The sequence below is a fragment of the Scyliorhinus canicula genome, chromosome 1, assembly GCF_902713615.1.
Source record: "Scyliorhinus canicula chromosome 1, sScyCan1.1, whole genome shotgun sequence".
In the NCBI taxonomy this organism is placed as follows: domain Eukaryota; kingdom Metazoa; phylum Chordata; class Chondrichthyes; order Carcharhiniformes; family Scyliorhinidae; genus Scyliorhinus; species Scyliorhinus canicula.
Window position 1 is genome coordinate 22643016 of NC_052146.1, and position 19444 is coordinate 22662459.

At 48.8% G+C, this 19444-nt stretch overlaps 1 protein-coding gene across 5 annotated transcripts in view; it reads left to right on the plus strand.

Moving 5' to 3' along the window:
• Positions 1–19444, plus strand: part of LOC119978852 (sodium- and chloride-dependent GABA transporter 1-like) — a 224618-nt gene that overhangs the window by 132971 nt on the left and 72203 nt on the right. For 2 of the 5 annotated variants that reach the window (XM_038821000.1, XM_038820932.1), the window contains one exon: positions 13750–13954. The exons of 2 other annotated variants lie outside the window; for them this stretch is intronic. In XM_038821000.1, the coding sequence (XP_038676928.1) occupies positions 13939–13954 (16 nt within the window). In that variant the 5' untranslated portion in view covers positions 13750–13938. Of the gene's footprint in view, positions 1–10802; positions 11111–13749; positions 13955–19444 lie in introns of those variants that run through there. One more of the 5 variants, XM_038821061.1, reaches the window with a different exon arrangement.

A 19444-nucleotide genomic window follows, 5' to 3' on the forward strand; every position in this document is an offset into this window, starting at 1 on the left:
GTGATACACCACTAGTAACTGGACTCCAGTCTGAAAATTTCCCATCAACTGTGTCTTCTACTGTATCAGCTAGCCAATTTCTGATCCAAACTGAAATGAAAAATGAAAATCGCTTATTGTCACGAGTAGGCTTCAATTAAGTTACTGTGAAAAGCCCCTAGTCGCCACATTCCGGCGCCTGTCCGGAGAGGCTGGTACGGGAATCGAACCGTGCTGCTGGCCTGCTTGGTCTGCTTTAAAAGCCAGCGATTTAGCCTGGTGAGCTAAACCAGCCCCTGCTAAATAACCCTGAATCCCATGCCTCTGTATTTTCAGTGGCCCCAAAACAGATCCTTGTGGTACACCACTAGTAACTGGGCTCCAGTCTGAACATTTCCCATCAACCCATTGTCTTCTTCCAGCTAGCCAATTTCTGATCCAAACTGCTAAATCACCCTGAATCCCATGCCTCTGTATTTTCTGCAATAGCCTACCGTGGGGAACCTTATCAAACGCTTTACTGAAATCTATATACACCTCATCAACTGCTTTACCCCCATCCACCTGTTTGGTCACCTTCTCCAAGAACTCAATGAGGTTTGTGAGGCATGACCGACCCTTCACAAAACCATGTTAACTATCTCTAATCAAATTATTCCTTTCCTGATGATTATATATCCTATTTCTTATAAACCTTTCCAAGGAGGAAAGTTTAAGGGAGATGTGCGTGGAAAGTTTACGCAGAGGGTGGTGGGTGCCTGGAATGCTTTGCCAGCGGAGGTGGTAGAGGCGGGCACGATAGCATCATTTAAGATGCATCTGGACAGATATATGAACGGGCGGGGAACAGAGGGAAGTAGATCCTTGGAAAATAGGCAGCAGGTTTAGATAAATGATCTGGATCAACGCAGGCTGGGAGGTCCGAAGGGCCTGTTCCTGTGCTGTAATTTTTCTTTGTTCTTTAAGACTTTTCCCACAACAGAAGTAAGGCTCACTGGTCTATAGTTACCGAGGTTATCTCTACTACCCTTCTTGAACAAGGGGACAACATTTGCTATCCTTCAGTCTTCTGGCACTGTTCCTGTAGACAAAGGTGACTTAAAGATCAAAGCCAAAACTCACCAATCTCCTCCCTAGCTTCCCAGAGAATCCTAGGATAAATCCCATCCGGCCCAGGGGACTAATCTATTTTCACACTTTCCAGAATCGCTAACACCTCCTCCTTATGAACCTCAAGCCCTTCTAGTCTAGTAGCCTGTATCTCCGTATTCTCCTCGACAACTTTGTCTTTTTCCTGTGTGAATACAGATGAAAAATACTCATTTAGCACCTCTCCTATCTCCTCGGACTCCACGCACAACTTCCCACTATGTCCTTGACTGGCCCTACTCTTACCCTAGTCATTCTTTTATTCCTGACATACCTATAGAAAGCTTTAGGGTTATCCTTGATCTTACCTGCCAAAGACTTCTCATGTCCTCGCTTGGCTCTTCTGAGCTCTCTCTTTAGAGCCTTCCTAGCTAACTTGTAACTCTCAAGGGACCCAACTGAGCCATCACGCCTCATCTTCACATAAGCTGCCTTCTTCCTCTTGACAAGTGTTTCAACTGCTTTAGTAACTCATGGTTCCCTCGCTCGACCACTTCCTCCCTGCCTAACAGGTACATACTTATCACACGCAGTCAATATTTGGAAAGTTAAAGCCCCCCATAACAACTCCCCTGTTACTTTCGCTCCTATCCAGAATCACCTTTGCAATCCTTTCCTCTACATCTCTGGAACCTTTCGGAGGCCTATAGAAACGCCCTAACAGGGTGACCTCTCCTTTCCTGTTTCCTAACTCGGCCCATACTACCTCAGTATTCGAGTCCTCATCAAATGTTCTCTCAGCCACCGTAATACTGCCCTTGACTAACAATGCCACCCCGCCCCCTCTCTTACCACCTTCCCTGAGCTTCCTGAAATATCTAAACCCCGGCACCTGCAACAACCATTCCTCGCCCGGCACCTGCAACAACCATTCCTCACCCTGCTCTATCCATGTCTCCGAAATTGCCACAACATCAAAGTTCCAGGTACTAACCCATGCCGCAAGCTCACCCACCTTTTTCCTGGCATTGAAGTAGACGCACTTTAAACCACCTTCCTTCTTGCCGATACACTCCTGCAACTTTGAAACTTTACTCATGAACTCACTACTCTCAGCTTCTTGTGTACTGGAGCTACAATTCAGGTGCCCAATCCCCTGCTGAACTAATTTAAATCTCCCGAAGAGCATTAGCAAAACCCCCCCCCCCCCCCCCCCCCCCCCAAGGATATTAGTACCCCTCTGGTCCAGGTGTAGACCATCCCATTTGTAGAGGTCCCACCTACCCCAGAATGAGCCCCAATTGTCCAGGAATCTGAAACCCTCCCTCCTGCACCATTCCTGCAGCCACGCGTTCAACTGCTCTCTCTCCCTATTCCTCGACTCGCGAGCATGTGGCACGGGTAACAACCCAGAGATAATAACTCTGTTTGTCCTGGATCTAAGTTTCCACCCTAGCTCCCTGAATTCCTGCCTTTTGGGGCAGCAGGGTAGCATGGTGGTTAGCATAAATGCTTCACAGCTCCAGGGTCCCAGGTTCGATTCCCGGCTGGGTCACTGTCTGTGTGGAGTCTGCATGTCCTCCCCCTGTGTGCGTGGGTTTCCTCCGGGTGCTCCGGTTTCCTCCCACAGTCCAAAGATGTGCGGGTTAGGTGGATTGGCCATGCTAAATTGCCCGTAGTGTCCTAATAAAAGTAAGGTTAAGGGGGGGGTTGTTGGGTTACGGGTATAGGGTGGCTACGTGGGTTTGAGTAGGGTGATCATGGCTCGGCACAACATTGAGGGCCGAAGGGCCTGTTCTGTGCTGTACTGTTCTATCCCTATCCCTTTTCCTACCCATGTTGTTGGTACCTACGTGGACCACCTTAAGGATCCCCAAAACACGATCTGAGACATCGTGGACCCTGGCACCTGGGAGGCAACACACCAACCGCGAGTCTCTCATTTCCACAGAATCTCCTATCTATCCCCCTGACTATGGAGTCTCCAATGACTAATGTTCTTCTCCTCTCCCCCCGACCCTTCTGAGCAACAGAGACAGACTGTGCCAGAGACCTGTACCCCATGGCTGACCCCTGGTAAGTTTTCCCCCCCCCCCCCCCCCCCCCCAACAGTATCCAAAGTGGTATACCTGTTACTAAGGGGAATGACCACAGGGGATCCCTGTACTGACTGCTCCTCCCAGCCCCTCTCCGTCACCATCTATCTTTATTCTTTGGCGTAACTACCTCCCTGAAGCTCCTACCTATGACCACCTCTGCCTCCCGAATGATCCGAAGTTCATCCAGCTCCAGCTCCAGTTCCCTAACACGGTTTTTGAGGAGCTGGAGTTGGGTGCACTTCCCACCGATGAAATCAACAGGGACACTGATGGCGTCCCTCAACTCAAACATTCTGCAGGAGAAGCCATCCCCTCTAGATAAAAAACAAGAAAAAGAAAGGAAGAGTTTACCTGATATTCCCTCAACCCCTTGTCACTTGGCAACAGCCCCTCCACAAACCACCTTCAAATTACGCTGACCGCACTGCACGTATGCAAATCTCCCCAGAACAGCCAATCAGTAGCTCCGCTCTACTGCCTCTGCTGGATCGTTGGAGCTGATCGTCACGGATGTCCTATCCCGATCCATCACCACTCCATGTGAACAGGGCAACATAATTCGCCACATTGAAGCACAGGTGCAGATGTGTGCCAGCAACCTCCCAGCCACTGATGAACGAGTTATACAAATACGTGAAGAAACTGCCAAAGATCCCCTTCTGCAGCGCGTGATGAAGCACCTCGCCCATGGCTGGCAAAAGGGGCAGTGCCCCCAGTTCTTCAACCTTAAGGACAAGCTGATGGTTGTTGAGGGGATCCTTCTTAAACTAGATAGAATCGTCATTCAGGGGCTATTTAGCACACTGGGCTAAATCGCTGGCTTTGAAAGCAGACCAAGGCAGGCAGCAGCAAGGTTCGATTCCCGTAACAGCCTCTCCGAACAGGCGCCGGAATGTGGCGACTAGGGGCTTTTCACAGTAACTTCATTGAAGCCTACTCGTGACAATAAGCGATTTTCATTTTTTCATTTCATTCCCCAGAGCATGCAAAACATGGTGCTCAGGCAGATCCATGAAGGTCACCTGGGGGTCGAGAAATGTCGACGCAGAGCTCTGCAGTCAGTTTACTGGCCTGGCATCAGCCAGGACATTGCCAACACAGTCCTCAACTGCACAACATGCCAGCAATTTCAGCCAGCTCAACCCAAGGAAATGCTGCAACAACACGAGATTGTGACCTCTGCGTGGTCCAAGGTGGGGACAGACCTCTTTCACGCCAATGGGTGTGATTACGTGCTCCTGGTCGACTACTTCTCCAGCTACCCAGCAGTTGTGAAACTGTCGGACCTCACGTCCAAGTCCATCTACAAATCCTGCAAAGAGACGTTTGCCATGCATGGGATACCACTCGCTATAATGAGTGGCAACGGTCCATGTTTCTACAGCCAAGAGTGGTCCGACTTTGCACGAGCCTACCACTTTAGGCACATCACATCCAGTCCCCATTACCCGCAATCAAACGGGAAGGCCGAGAAAGGGGTCCATATTGTAAAGCGGTTGCCTCGGACAACCTGGCGCTATTGGCATAGAGGGTAACTCCTCTGTCGACTGGTTTGTCTCCGGCGCACTTGCTCATGAACCGCAACCTGAGGACGACTGTTCCAGCCATCCATGTTCCAGACCTTGACCACCTCACGGTGCTGCAGAAGGTGCAGCGATCCAGGGACCAGCAAAAGATCACGTATGATGCTCATGCCACAGATCTGCCTGTGCTGGCTCCGGACGATTTTGTTCGCGTTCAGCTGCCTGAGGGAGGTTGGTCAGCCCCGGCTGTTGTCGTCCAAATGGCTGATGGCTCCATTTTACGGTGCGACAGGAGGGCGCTGCGTAAAGTTCCCTGACCATCACCCGACCGCACCTCTACGCATGTCATCGTGCCTCCTCCAGACATCTTGCACCACGAGGCCACCGATCTGGCAGCAGTCCCGCCTGTCCAGGTGCCGGCGTCTCCACCTCCACCTCTGCGGCGATCGACAAGGATTTGTCGCCCACAAAGACTGAATCTATAGACTTAAATCTTGTATATTTTGTTCAGTTTGCCCTGTATCTGCATGATAGACACCTTCCCATGGAAATATGTTCATTCATTCCCCACTTGTACATAGTTATGCATGCATATACAGCCACGTTCCAAAATGTATTTTATTTTTTTTAAATGATTTTTATTCAAATTTTTCAACAACAAATTTTCTCCCAACAATAAAATAAACAAAACCGAAACAGAAGCCCCTCCCCCCTCATACAAAGCAATAAATTAACAACACAAACAGAAAGAAAAAAAAAGTTACAAACCCTTAGTTGCAAAACAAACCCCTTAAACAGACTGGTAGACCCCCCCCCCCCCACCACCCCCGGTTGCTGCTGAAGTTGACCACCCTCTAACACTCCGCCAGGAAATCAAGAAAAGGCTGCCACCGCCGAAAGAACCCTTGCACCGACCCCCTCCGGGCAAACTTGACCCTCTCCAGTTTAATGAACCCGGCCATGTCGCTGATCCAGGATTCCGGGCTCGGGGGCTTCGCGTCCCTCCACTGTAACAAGAACCTGCACCGGGCTACTAGAGATGCAAAGGCCAGAATACCGGCCTCTCTCGCCTCCTGCACTCCCGGCTCCGATGCCACCCCAAAAATAGCGAGCCCCCAGCCCGGTTCCACCCTGGAGCCAACCACCCTGGACAAGGTCCCCGCCACCCCCTTCCAGAAACCCTCCAAAGCCGGACACGCCCACAACATGTGGGTGTGATTCGCTGGGCCTCCTAAACACCCCTCACACCTGTCCTCACTCCCAAAGAATCAGCTCAACCTGGTCCCAGTCATATGCGCCCTATGCAGCACCTTTAGCTGAATTAAGCTGAGCCGAGCGCAAGAAGAGGACGAATTCACCCTCCCCAGGGCGTCTGCCCACGTCCCCTCGTCGATCTCCTCCACCGAGGCCTCCTCCCCCTCCTGCATCACCTGATAAATTGGCGAGATCCTACCCTCACAGACCCACGTCACCGAGAGCACCCTATCCTGCACCCCCCTTGGCGGCAGTAGCGGAAACTCCGCCACCTGCCGCCTAACAAACGCCCTAACCTGCATATACCTGAAAGTATTCCCGGGGGGGGGAAGACCCCACTTCCCCTCCAACTCCTCTAAAGTGGGAAACTTCCCGTCGAGGAAGAGGTCCCCCATCCGCCTGATGCCTGCCCTATGCCAACTCAAAAACCCACCATCTATTCTCCCTGGTGCAAACCGATGGTTGCCCCGTATCGGGGTCCAAACTGAGGCCTTCACGTTCCCCCCCCCCCCCATGCCTCCTCCACTGGCCCCAAATTTTGAGGGAAGCCACCACTACTGGACTCGTAGAATACCTTGCCAGGGGGAGTGGGAGCGGGGCTGTCACCACTGCCTCCAAAGTCGTGCCCACACAGGACGTCACCTCCATCCTCTTCCATGCAGCACCCTCGCCCTCCATCACCCACCTACGGATCATCGCCACATTTGCAGCCCAGTAGTACCCACACAGGTTGGGAAATGCCAAACCACCTACCTCCCTGCATCGCTCCAAGAATACCCTCCTCACTCTCGGGGCCTTGCGCGCCCACACGAACCCCAGAATACTCTTATTCACCCTCCTAAAAAAGCCTTCGGGATCAAGATGGGGAGACACTAGAAGAGAAACAAAAACCTCGGGAGCACCGTCATCTTAACCGACTGGACCCTGCCCGCCAAGGAGAGTGGCAGCGCATCCCACCTCCTAAACTCCTCCTCCATCTGTTCCACCAGCCTCAAAGTTTAGCCTATGAAGTGCCCCCCCAACTCCTGGCTATCTGGACACCCAGATATCTAAAGCTCCTCTCCGCTCTCTTCAACGGGAGCTCCCCTATCTCCCTCTCCTGGTCCCCCAAGTGCAGCACAAACAGCTCACTCTTCCCCACATTGAGCTTATAGCCCGAAAAATACCCAAGTATCCTCAATACCTCAGGCATCCCCCTGCCGGCTCTGCAATGTACAGCAGTAAATTATCCGCGCACAACGACAGCCGGTGCTCTTCAGCACCTCCCACAGGTAGCTCCACTCCACCCTATCGAAGGCTTTCTCCGCATCCATCGATGCTACTATTTCCGCCTCCCCATCCGCCGCCAACATTAAGTAGCCGCCGCACATTGACATTTAGCTGCCTCCCCTTCACAAACCCCGTCTGGTCCTCGTGGATAAGCAGCGGGACCACATCTTCTACCCTCCTGGACAGTATCTTAGCCAACAACTTGGCGTCCACGTTGAGGAGCGAGATCGGCCTGTAAGACCCACGCTCCTTATCCCGCTTCAGAATCAGTGAAATTATTGCCCTGGACATCGTCGGGGGCAAAGCCTCCCCCTTCCTCGCCTCATGAAAATGAAAATCGCTTATTGTCACGAGTAGGCTTCAATGAAGTTAATATGAAAAGCCCCTAGTCACCACATTCCGGCGCCTGTCCGGGGAGGCTGGTACGGGAATCGAACTGTGCTGCTGGCCTGCTTGGTCTGCTTTAAAAGCCAGCGATTTAGCCGAGTGAGCTAAACCAGCCCCTCATTCAGGGTCCTCACTAACAACGGGCCCAGCAGGTCTGAGAACTTCTTATAAAACTCCACCGGAAACCCATCAGGTCCCGGTGCTTTCTCTGTCTGCATGCTCCCCAGCGCCTCAATCAGCTCCACCAACACGATTGGGGCCCCCAGCCCCTCAACCCGCTCCTCCTCCACTCTTGGGAACTTCAGCTGGTCCAGAAAGCGGTCCATCCCGCCCACCTCCCTAGGGGGCACTGACCGGTACAGCTCCTCATAGAAGGACCTGAACACCCATTAATGTCCCTAGCACCCTGCACCAGGTTCCCTCCTACATCCATAACTCCCCCTATTTCTCTCGCTGCCTCCTGCTTCCGGAGCTGGTGGGCCAGCATCCGACTTGCCTTCTCCCTGTACTCGTATACCGCTTCCTGTGCCCCCCACCACTGCGCCTCCGCCTTCCAGGTGGTCAGTATATCGAACTCCGCTTGGAGACTACGACGCTGCCTCAAAAGCCCCTCGTCCGGGATATCCGCATACCTCCTGTCCACTATTACCATTTCTTCCACCAACCTCTCCCCCTCAGCCCTCTCCCCCCTTTCCCTGTGCGCCCGAACAGAGATCAGCTCCCCTCTAACCACCGCTTTCAACGCTTCCCAGATCACCCCAACTTGCACCTCCCCATTATTATTAGCTTCCAAATACCCCTCTATGCACCTACGGACCCGCCCACATACTTCCTCCTCTGACAGAAGTCCCACATCTAGCCTCCAGCGGGCATTGATCCTTCCCCTCCACCAGCTCCAGGTCCTCCAAATATGGAGCATGGTCCGATATGACTATCGCCAAATACTCTGCCCCCACCACTCTCGGGATTAGCGCCCTGCTGAGTACAAAAAAATCAATCCGGGAATAAGCCTTGCGGACATGGGAGAAAAAGGAGAACTCCCTACCTCCCGGCCTCAAAAACTCCAAGGATCTACCCCACCCATCTGATCCAATAACCCCCTCAGCACTGTGGCCGCCGCAGGCCTCTTACCCGTCTTAGACCTAGAACGATCCAGAGCTGGGTCCAGCACTGTATTAAAATCCCCACCCAAAATCAAGCCCCCCGACTCCAGGTCCGGAATCCGGCTCAACATTCGCCGCATGAAACCTGCATCGTCCCAATTGGGGGCGTGCACATTAACCTGAACCACACGCTCCCCTTGAAGCCTACCACTCTCCATTACGTATCTGCCACAGCTATCCGCTACCACACTCGACGCCACAAACGACAAGCTCTTACCAATTAAAATCGCCACCCCTCGATTCTTCGCATCTAGCCCCGAGTGGAACACCTGCCCCACCCAGCCTCTTCTCAGCCTCACCTGGTCCGCCACCTTAAGGTGCATCTCCTGGAGCATAGCCACGTCCGCTCCCAGCCCCTTCAGGTGCGCCAAGACCCGGGACCGCTTCACCGGCCCATTCAGCCCCCTCACGTTCCATGTGACCAGCCGAATCGGGGGAGTCCACCCCCGCCCTCTGCGCCGGTCAGCCATAGCTCTCCCTCGGCTCACCACGTGCCCGCAGAACCCCCCAGGCCCGTTCCCCACGGTGGCAGACCCCTCCTCCCAACTCCCCCCATCACCAGCAGTTGCCCTCCAGCAGCAACCCAGTCCCTCCCCCCTAATTCCCCCCGGCCCCCACCCCAGCTGCGTAATCCCTTCCATCGTACTTCCGTAAGTCAGCTGACCCCGGCTGCTCCCGCCACCCCAATAACCCTCCCCAGTGCAACACAACCACCACTCCCCCCACCCAGTGCCAGTTCCGCCCACTGCTCCTCCAGTCCGGGAAGAAAGCCCGCGATTCCATCTCCAAACCCACCCCCCAACCGGATACGCGGGAAAAAGAAGGATGCGCGACCCAGCGGGCCCGCGAACAGCTCCCCAGCTCTCCACCAGTGAAAAAACAAGAAAGCACCAAAATAAATAAATAAGAGCCCCAAACATGCGAAAAAGCAAAAAAAAGCAGAAAGACATTAACAACCACAACCAGAAAAACAAAAGGATACCACGGAGTGAAAAGCCTCCGGACTATGTACATCAGTCCCCAGCCCCCCGGTCCTCAGTTCGAGTCCAACTTCTCTGCCTGGACGAAGGCCCAGGCATCCTCCGGAGAATTGAAGTAGAGCTGGCGGTCTTTGTAGGTGACCCAGAGGCGTGCCGGCTGTAACAGGCCAAACCTCGCCCCCTCCCTGTGAAGCACTGCCTTCGTCCGATTAAAACCAGCCCTTCTCTTTGTCACCTCCGCACTCCAGTCCTGATAAATCCGAATCTCTGTATTCTCCCACTTGATGCTCCTCTCCTTCTTCGCCCATCTCAGCACACACTCACGGTCAATAAAGCGGTGAAAACGGACCAGCACCGCCCTGGGCGGCTCATTCGGCCTGGGCTTCCTCATCAGCACTCGATGGGCACCCTCCAGCTCCAAGGGCCCTTGGGATGACCCCGCGCCCATGAGCGAGTTCAACATCACAGCCACATAGGCCCCAAGTCCGAACCTTCCAGCCCCTCCGGGAGGCCCAGGATCCGCAAGTTCTTCCGGCGAGAGTGATTCTCCATCTCCTCCAGCCTCGCTTGCCATTTCTTGTGGAGCGCCTCATGTGACTCCACCTTCATTGCCTGGCCTAGGATTTTGTCCTCGCTCTCCCAGGCCTATTGCCGTAGCTCCCGGACCTCGACACCCTGGGCCGTCTGTGTCGCCATGAGCTTCTCCAGCGAGGCCTTAAGCGGTTCCAAAAGCTCAGCCTTCAGCTCTCTGAAGCAGCGCTGAAGCAGCTCCTGCGCCCACTGCTGCCACGCTGCCGGCTCCCCGCCCGCCGCCATATTGTTTCTCCTGCCTCGCACCTTTCTCTGCTCCAAAGCCGATTTCTTAACCGCTCCGCTCCTGGTCCAGTCCATCCACCGGCAGAAAAGCGCAGTGGATGTGTTCCCACACCGGGAAAAGTCCAACCAGCACCGCAACGGGCCCTTAAAAGAGCCCAAAAGAGCGAAAATAGCGGGAGCTACCAAACGTGCGGCTTAGCTCTGCATCACCGGAAGTCCAAAATTTATTTTAAAAGGGGGAGATGTGCAGCAATCAACAGTTCAATAAAAGTGTTGGACCATCTGCTGTGTCGGAAGCCTGTTTTTTGTTTTACTGCATCCAGTTGCAGTCGATGTTAGACCAGCACAGATAACACATCAGTGTGATGACCAACCACTGTACAGGACCTCATCCAGCCAAATGACATTGTTGTGACAACCATCCAGCACTGTGTTGGATGTTACCCAACTGTGCCAGTGATTACTGTTACATTGAACCAGACAAAGGTCGTATAGAACCGATGAGTTCAGTTTTGATTGCCATGAAACTTGATGTTTCGGGTGCTTGTTTGGTGAGTGGAAGGAAGAATGAATGTTGAGTCTGATTTTAAAAGAACAAAAGGCACAGCATAATTATAACCGGAAACTTGATTATCTGTTGTGAACTGTGGAATATCCTGTTAAGATATTGGCGGTTTTAATTTGAATCCTTTCAAAATTAATGGGGCTTGTATAGGATTTTTTGTTTGAGATGGTCATGCTGGTATGTACTGTTTAAATGCCTCAAACTCTGTTGAGGCTTATACCCTGCGCAGCATTACAGCTCCTCTGATGTTAGTTTCCCTGCTGTTTGACCTTTCACATCTTTTGTCCTCTCTGGGGACTGCCATTAGCCCTCTTTCCCCTTAGTATCTGTGGCCATTAGCACCAAGTTTCCCTGGGTTTCTGTGGCTATGACTCATCTTTCATTCCTACTCCACAGTATAAATATTTCCCACTCTCTCTGTCTGCTAGCTTTGACAAAGAGTCAACGGACTCGAAACGTTAGCTCTTTCCTCTCCCTACAAATGCTGCCAGACTTGCTGAGATTTTCCAGCATTTTCCCTTTCATTACAGCTCCTTTTTTGTTTTTTTGAAATGGAAAATTCACACAATCATGCTTCCTGTTCCTTCCAAAATCTCAAATCTGCAGATAGTGCTGTTTTTAAGCTTTGTTATATAACCTAGTAATCTTTTCAGTTTGTTGGTAACGTAACTCAGTAACACTGATGAATACTTGCAACCCTTCCCAACACAAACATACACAATGGACAAAACCTTCCAGCTGTTCAATCCAATGGGATCTTCTGGTCCCACGATGGCACATCCTGCTGCAGGTTTCCTGGTGGCATGGGGTGGATTCAATGGAAAATCCCATTAACAGCGCAGGGACCAGAAGATCCCACTGCCGGGTAAAGGCAGGCTGCCACGAAACGCACCATGGGGAGGCCAGAGAATCTTGCCCAAAAACTTTAGCAGCTAGCATTCTCACATTGAGCAGAGGGTTCAGGTGGGGGGAATTGAGGTTTAAAATGGTTAATAACTATTTCTGACTATCTTTCTATTTTGTTCTCTTCCTTTATTCCATTCCATCCTTGTTATAAGTGATCCTGGGGTGTGGTGCTCATTCATGTGGCACTTCAGAGGCATAACAAAAGACTCTGAACCAAAGCATTTAAAACTGACGAGCAGAAGGTTGGTCAAACGGGTGGCTTTTAAGGAAGAGGAGGTGGAGTTCAGCTAGTGAATTCCATACTGTGACACCTCTGCCATTCTTGACGCTGCCTTTGATTGCAATGTCAAGGGAAGCAAAGAGGAGATGGATGGGCTAACCCATGGAAGAATTTAAACACTCCTGATAAGAATTTAAATATGAGGCATTGGGGACAGGAGTTAATTTGAGTCAGTGCTGACCGAAGTGATGGGCAAGCGGGGCTCTGCGTGAGATAGGCTAGTTGGGGGAGAGGGGGTGGTTGAGTCTGTGTGTGTGTATTTGTTTTTGATCTGGTCTGTCTGCCTATGGAACCTAAATGTCATAATTGGGTTTGAACTCCTTATAATTTCACTAAAGGAATAATTTGCTGCGAGGAATTAAAGTTTAAATTTACCACATTCCTCCTTCTTGAACAATAATGCGCTGATAAACCAGCCAGCCTAACCTGTTATAAATAGACATCTATCCCAGTCCTAAATATGAGAATTTAATTCGGTTTAAGGTGATCGATATCAAATACTTGAAATATTCTGAGCAAATCAATTGTTGCTTAGTATTGTTGCTAAACCGAGAGCTGAATGATTTGCATTGCTATTTGACCTCTAGCTATCATAATTACATTCCAATTTACTCTTTAAATCTGCAATCATGTGTGTGCATTTATAACTGAATTGGTAGAAAATGCTGTAGCTATTTCTCGTGGCTGTGTTCAATCCTATGGGAAGCAGGGTATAGGGGAGCCATTTAGCTAGCTAGTGCACAGGAAACAACAACTTGTATGATATAGTGCCTTTTAATATAATAAAACATCCCTAGGAGCATTGGAAAACAAAATATACATTCACTGTTGAGATATTGTATTTTTTTTTGTCTGGTATAATGCCATTTATGTGGCATGCATTTCCAAAGGCAAATCTTTCCTTTGGTTATTTTTAAAAAAGTTTCCCATTACAGTCACTGTATCGCATTTGAGAACAAACAATTTTCCATGAGGTACTGCAGTAATCCTGACTGAATGCAGAGAAGAAATTGCACAAAAACAGTTCCTACCAGGGAATGACATGGTCTCATTTGTGAACTTGTTTCTAAATGATTGATTTCATTATTAACCAGACTTGTTTGTTTTCATGTGTTTTTAACTGAAACATTCAGTGACAGTACAAAGTTGTTCTTTGATTCACTCACTTTCAGTAAAAGGTGCTCAGGATCATTATACAAGCTGCGGTGTGCTCAGTGATCAAATTATATCCATCAAGTTGCTTTGGATGACGAGTGCTATTCTGAAACTTGAGCATGTGTTTTCATTTGGCTTTACTCTTAAAATTCCTGCAGTCTCTTTAATATTTGAAGTTTGCTTTCCTGTTTTGAATGTTATTGCTAGAGTTTGTGACCCATTACAGCTTGATGATTTTTTTCTTCTTTTTTCTTTCCCCCCCCCTTTTAATGCCACCGTTACAGCTGCCACATTTTATCAGGGCGGGCTCGCAACACAATTGTGCAAGGAAAGTGGCTACAAGATTCATCTGGACCTGGATTGTCACATCAGCAGCTAATGGCGTTCTTACTGAAAAATACTGCTTTTTCAATTATTAAATTCTGGTACTGCTTTGTATCTGTAATAGTCACCTCGCTGTCTGCATTGATTGCATGTGTCCCATTCAGGGTAGGTTATTTTACATCTGTCTCCTGTCATCAACTCTACATTTCTGTGCAATGAAGCACAGAGTGTTGTCTCTGAATGCAGACAGCAAGGTTACAATTGCAATTATTGGATTACAAATCTGTGCACATTCTAGTTAATTTTCTTCCTTTGTGGAAATGCAAGTTCAAGTTAGCAGTTGTACTAAGTCCATTCCCTGATGCTGCCTGTAACAGCACCTTTTGTATTCAATACAGGGTCTTTGTCAGGCCTCGGGGATTGGGTTCTCATTTAAGCTGTTTGTTATTGAAAAATATTTTTGCTTCTCATCTGTTATTCCTTTAAGTGCTCAAGAACTAAAGGAGCCTAGGTTACACGTGAGTCTTTATGCTACCTTTTGGTAAATTGGAAAGCTACATATTTAAGTATGTTATACATTTACCTGCATAAAGCAACAAACCGGTAATTGCGCCATGCCGTGTTTTTGATTTTGATTGGAAAGATGAAATTACCAACTGTTGTAACTTACTACTTAGAAATATTTTACCAGGCAGAATGAGAGGAGAAGCAGGAACTATTTTTTTCCCCTGAATTTTGTTCCATCTGATGCTTGACCCTTTGAGTTCTGAGTGGCACTCTCAATTTCAAAATGTGCAGTTTCTGTCTACTTTTGGCACATTAACTTTGTAGGTTTCTCCACTATTTCAGATTAATTGACCGAACAAGAAGAGGGGAAAACAATAGGTAGAATCTTAAAAGTATCCTATAATACCCAGATATGCCATCTGTGATCACAAATAACTGATTGCTGAGCAATGTAAAAACAAATGGATTATTCAAAGGTTATTTCGGACATGGCTCCAAGTGGAAGGGGAAGGGGTAGAATATAAATTAATAATAAAGAAGGTTTAATATTTTTAGCCCGTGTTCAGACCAACAAACTTGAGTCACCCCGAGAGAGATAATATGCTTGATGTTTGGTTTTAATTGTTTGACACAGTATGAGAGGTCAGTCTAAAGTCTAAAGAGTAAGGAGTGTTATAATAGCAGGCTATAGGCAGATCAGAATCATGTTTGAGCAGAGTTAGGAAAAGTGATCACCAAACGTAGTTAGCTGCCCTAACATTGAGAAGATAACGCATTCAACACCATATATAACATCATAGTTTGGAGAAGGTGCGTGTAGCTCACTGCCTTATGTGGAAAATGACCAAGTGAGGGAAGAAGCACATGGAAAAGCGTTGTTGATTCAACATTGTTGCAGGTAAAAGGAGCTCAGAAAGCACAGCTGATAGTGAATGAAGGGAATCTAATGAAGTGTCATAGAAACTGCAGCCAGGAGAAGACATGTTGGACTTGGTGCTGGGGTAACATAGAACATAGAACATAGAACAGTACAGCACAGAACAGGCCCTTTGGCCCTCGATGTTGTGCCGAACAATGATCACCCCACTTAAACCCACGTAACCCGTATCCCAACAATCCCCCCATTAACCTTACACTATGGGCAATTTAGCATGGCCAATCCACCTAACCCGCACATCTTTGGACTGTGGGAGGAAACCGGAGCACCCGGAGGAAACCCACGCACACACGGGGAGGACGTGCAGACTCCACACAGACAGTGACCCAGCCGGGAATTGAACCTGGGACCCTGGAGCTGTGAAGCATTGATGCTAACCACCATGCTACCGTGAGGCCCCGTGGTGCAAATTACATGAGGCAGATACAAAGACTACTAGGATGGAATCTGAGACCAGGAACCCTGTTAGAGAAAGAGTAACAGTCAGGGTGGCGGTCAGATGTATTCCTCGATTGCAGATGAGGGGAAAACTCCAGTAGAGATGAAAAAGAAATACAGATGTTCTGCGGTACAAGTACCTCTGAGCAGATAAAAATGGGAGAAAATAAATTCATCTTTGGTCACTTTCTTCCTGTAGGCAGGTCCAGAAATGAAACCTTAAAGATGAGAAACGGGTGGAAGTATGTATAATTAGTGAGCTTCTCTAGTTGAGAGCAATGTCAGTAGTTCTCGCCTTCTAGATCCCTGGGGAGCTATGCTGTTTCAGATTTGGATCTATTGCAAACCCACAAAAACAAATATATTTTTTTATGCACCTTGAATGCTTCTCCGAAAACACCACTCACCCATTCATAATCAGTGAAAGCTGGAGTTAAGATCCAACTTTTAATACCTCGGCAGGCAAATGCTACTGAGCTGTAGGAAACACAGCAGAATCATTTGTATCTTTTTTTATTCTTAGTACAATTCCATCTCCTTGCCTGAGTTTATCCCTTCCTGCTGGATGTTGGGACAGTGGTGTTCTATTGGGTAGAAAGAACCTTCTGGCAGTTGCCTCAGGAACCTGTGTAGCCTTATAGATTCGGGAATCTATGAATTGGGAAACTATCTGTTAATTACGGCCCTCCTTCAGCTGTTAATCAGCATCCTGTGTTTCAGGATGGATGATGTCAAGTGGCACACCTGCAATCCAGAACTAAAATCCACAAATAACTTGTTTGGGAGCTCTTGCTTGCTGATTATTGTGCCCTTGTATCCCACGCAGAAGAGGACTACTCTGTCACCATTGACCATTTCTCAAGGATCTCTTTCCAAGAGCCGGTGCAGACTTGATGGGCTGAATGGCCTCCTTCTGCACTGTGAATTCTATGATGATCTCTGACATTTTGCCTCATTATAGAACATAGAACAGTACAGCACAGAACAGGCCCTTCGGCCCTCGATGTTGTGCCAAGCCATGATCACCCTACTCAAACCCACGTATCCACCCTATACCCGTAACCCAATAACCCCCCCCCCTTAACCTTACTTTTTAGGACACTACGGGCAATTTAGCATGGCCAATCCACCTAACCCGCACATCTTTGGACTGTGGGAGGAAACCGGAGCACCCGGAGGAAACCCACGCACACACGGGGAGGATGTGCAGACTCCGCACAGACAGTGACCCAGCCGGGAATCGAACCTGGGACCCTGGAGCTGTAAAGGATTTATGCTAACCACCATGCTACCGTGCTGCCTTCAGATTATCATTCTGAAGATGGAAATGTTATACCAGCCTGCTCCTGGAAAATCGTGTATGGCATCCAATATTAGCATAATCAATTGGCCTCTGCTAACTGGAGCGGATAGGTTTACCTAGCTAGGAACGGCTAGGTTCATGTGATGTACTCATTGATTAGGTGAACCAGAGAGAGTTTAAAGCCAAAAATGCTCTAGAAGGCTGTGAGGTTTGTAATTACTCCACCAAGGCCAGGCTTCATTCATACGCTAGTTTATTTGGACAACATAAAATAACTGCAGATGTGGCATGCAGTGCTTGCTTCCCAGCCCAGGGACCGTTGGGAATGCTGATCTGGGTCTGGGCTGCAGGTGTTAAGCCAGCGCTGAAAAAATCCTATTGGGCGAGCCTTCACCCGCTCAACAGGGAAACTCGTATTCCACGAACCCCCCCGTGGCATCATAATAAGATTACTGAATAAAATGGGCGTTAAATTGACAGCCAAACCCACGTTCTACAAGGGCAGTAGATCTAACATCTTTGTATGTGTGTAATAGCTGGATCACTTTCCATTGCCATGAGAAAACTCAACTCAAAATTCCTAGTTTTCTCCAGAACAATCATGAAAATGTGACTGACACTAGATTGCAGGTACCGAGATCAGAAGAACAAAGTATGTCAGGCATGGAGAGAATGATAAATAAAGTCAAAACTAAGGTAGCTGGTCACCTTGTTTGATTAACTGATACTAAACCACCTATAAAGGTGGGTTGAATCTTGTTAAAATGCTGTTGCAAGATTGCCTAAATCCCAAAGCAAAGAAAATGTGGTATCTCAACTACAACATGGAGTAATGCTTGTGAAAGGGAAATATGACAAAAGAAGATTCACAATGGCATTTAAAAAAGGTTGAACAAGTCATACCCAGTTAACCAAAGAAAAAGATAAACGGTCATCGAAAAGATCTCCCTTTTGGTCAATCTAGCATCTTGTATTCGATGTGGACTTTCCAGTCATGAGAAAGTACAGGCTGTATTGAATTGAAGATGAACCATCGACTGTCATCAATAACATTGGACAAACCATCAACACCCCTCTATTCAACACCACTTGGACAAAGAGCCGAGGGTGGCAAGTGTAATATAATCTATGGATGCTGGGAGGGTTGTGGATACACTTCAGTGTCAGACACTGAAAGTGGTTTGGTCGTACCCACTAACTGAACTGGCTGAATCCTAAAGGACATGGTTGCCTGACAGTATGCGGTGAGAAAACCACAAAGGAATAACCTACCTGAAATCTTCCTCACCATCTGCCTCTTGCAGATGCATCTGTACATGGCAACATTGGTAAGAGTGACCACCACATATTCTTCATGGAAATCCAATCTTGTTTTTGTACATTGGATACCTTCCATCGTATCATGTGGCATTACCACTGTGCCAAGTAGGACACATTAAGAACTGATTAACAGTTCAGTATTTGGACATAGAAACATGTGACCTGGCATATCTCTCATTCCTCCTTCACCATGAAGCCAGATTCTAAAGCTAGTTCAAGGAGGAATGCAGAAGAGCATGCAAGTGCAGCTCTGGGTGTTCCTGCAAATGAGGTGCCAACCTAGAGGGACTACAACATCGAACTGCATTTGTGCAAAACAACAAAAGCAGCATACCATAGGCAAAACGACAGCTGAAAGATCAGGTCACAGCTCTTCAACCCAGTCGTGAATGGTGAACAATCAAGCAATTAATGGGAGTATAGGAGACAGCACGAGCATCCTCCGTTTAATAAGGATATGAGGAGTCCACACTGAATAAAATATGAACAAAGTTTTATTTACACAAATGATATATACACCACCTGGTAGACCCCCACTGGGTTCCTGCTCGGTCGGTGCTTTTTGGCCAACCTTGTATACACCCGGGTAATTGACATACCCCACCCCTAGTGGGGGAGCTCATATTCCACAAGGAGCACGGGGAAGGCAAGCATTCCCACCCTGTAAGTCCAGTGTGGAATATTATATTCCTTCCCCCCCCCCCCCCCCACCCCCCAAAGTCCGAACAACCCCTCAACGAGCAATGAGGCTAAGGAGGAGCAGGCAGAGGATGTCGGAGTCTCTTCGGCTCTGGTAAGTTAGCATGGAGCTGATGCGCTGGAACAGTCGGCGTATATCTCACCGGTGAATGCCGTCCGCGGCATAAACGACATGGCAGATGATCGTCAGGAGACAGCTGAACTACAGATTCGGCATCTGAGACCTTAGGTCTGCGTCTCCATTTCAGAGTCAGAAGACATATCGGGCATGTTGGCGCCGAGAGGCTGGAGGCATCACGATAGGCTGGTTCAGCAATGGAGCTGGAGGATCCAGGACCGGCTTCTTGCGAGGCACTTCACGAGGGAGCAACCTCCGTAAGCGAATGTGATCCAGGTGTCATTTCATTAATAGTCCCGGGACCCAAATTTGGTAAGAGACTGGTCCCGTTTG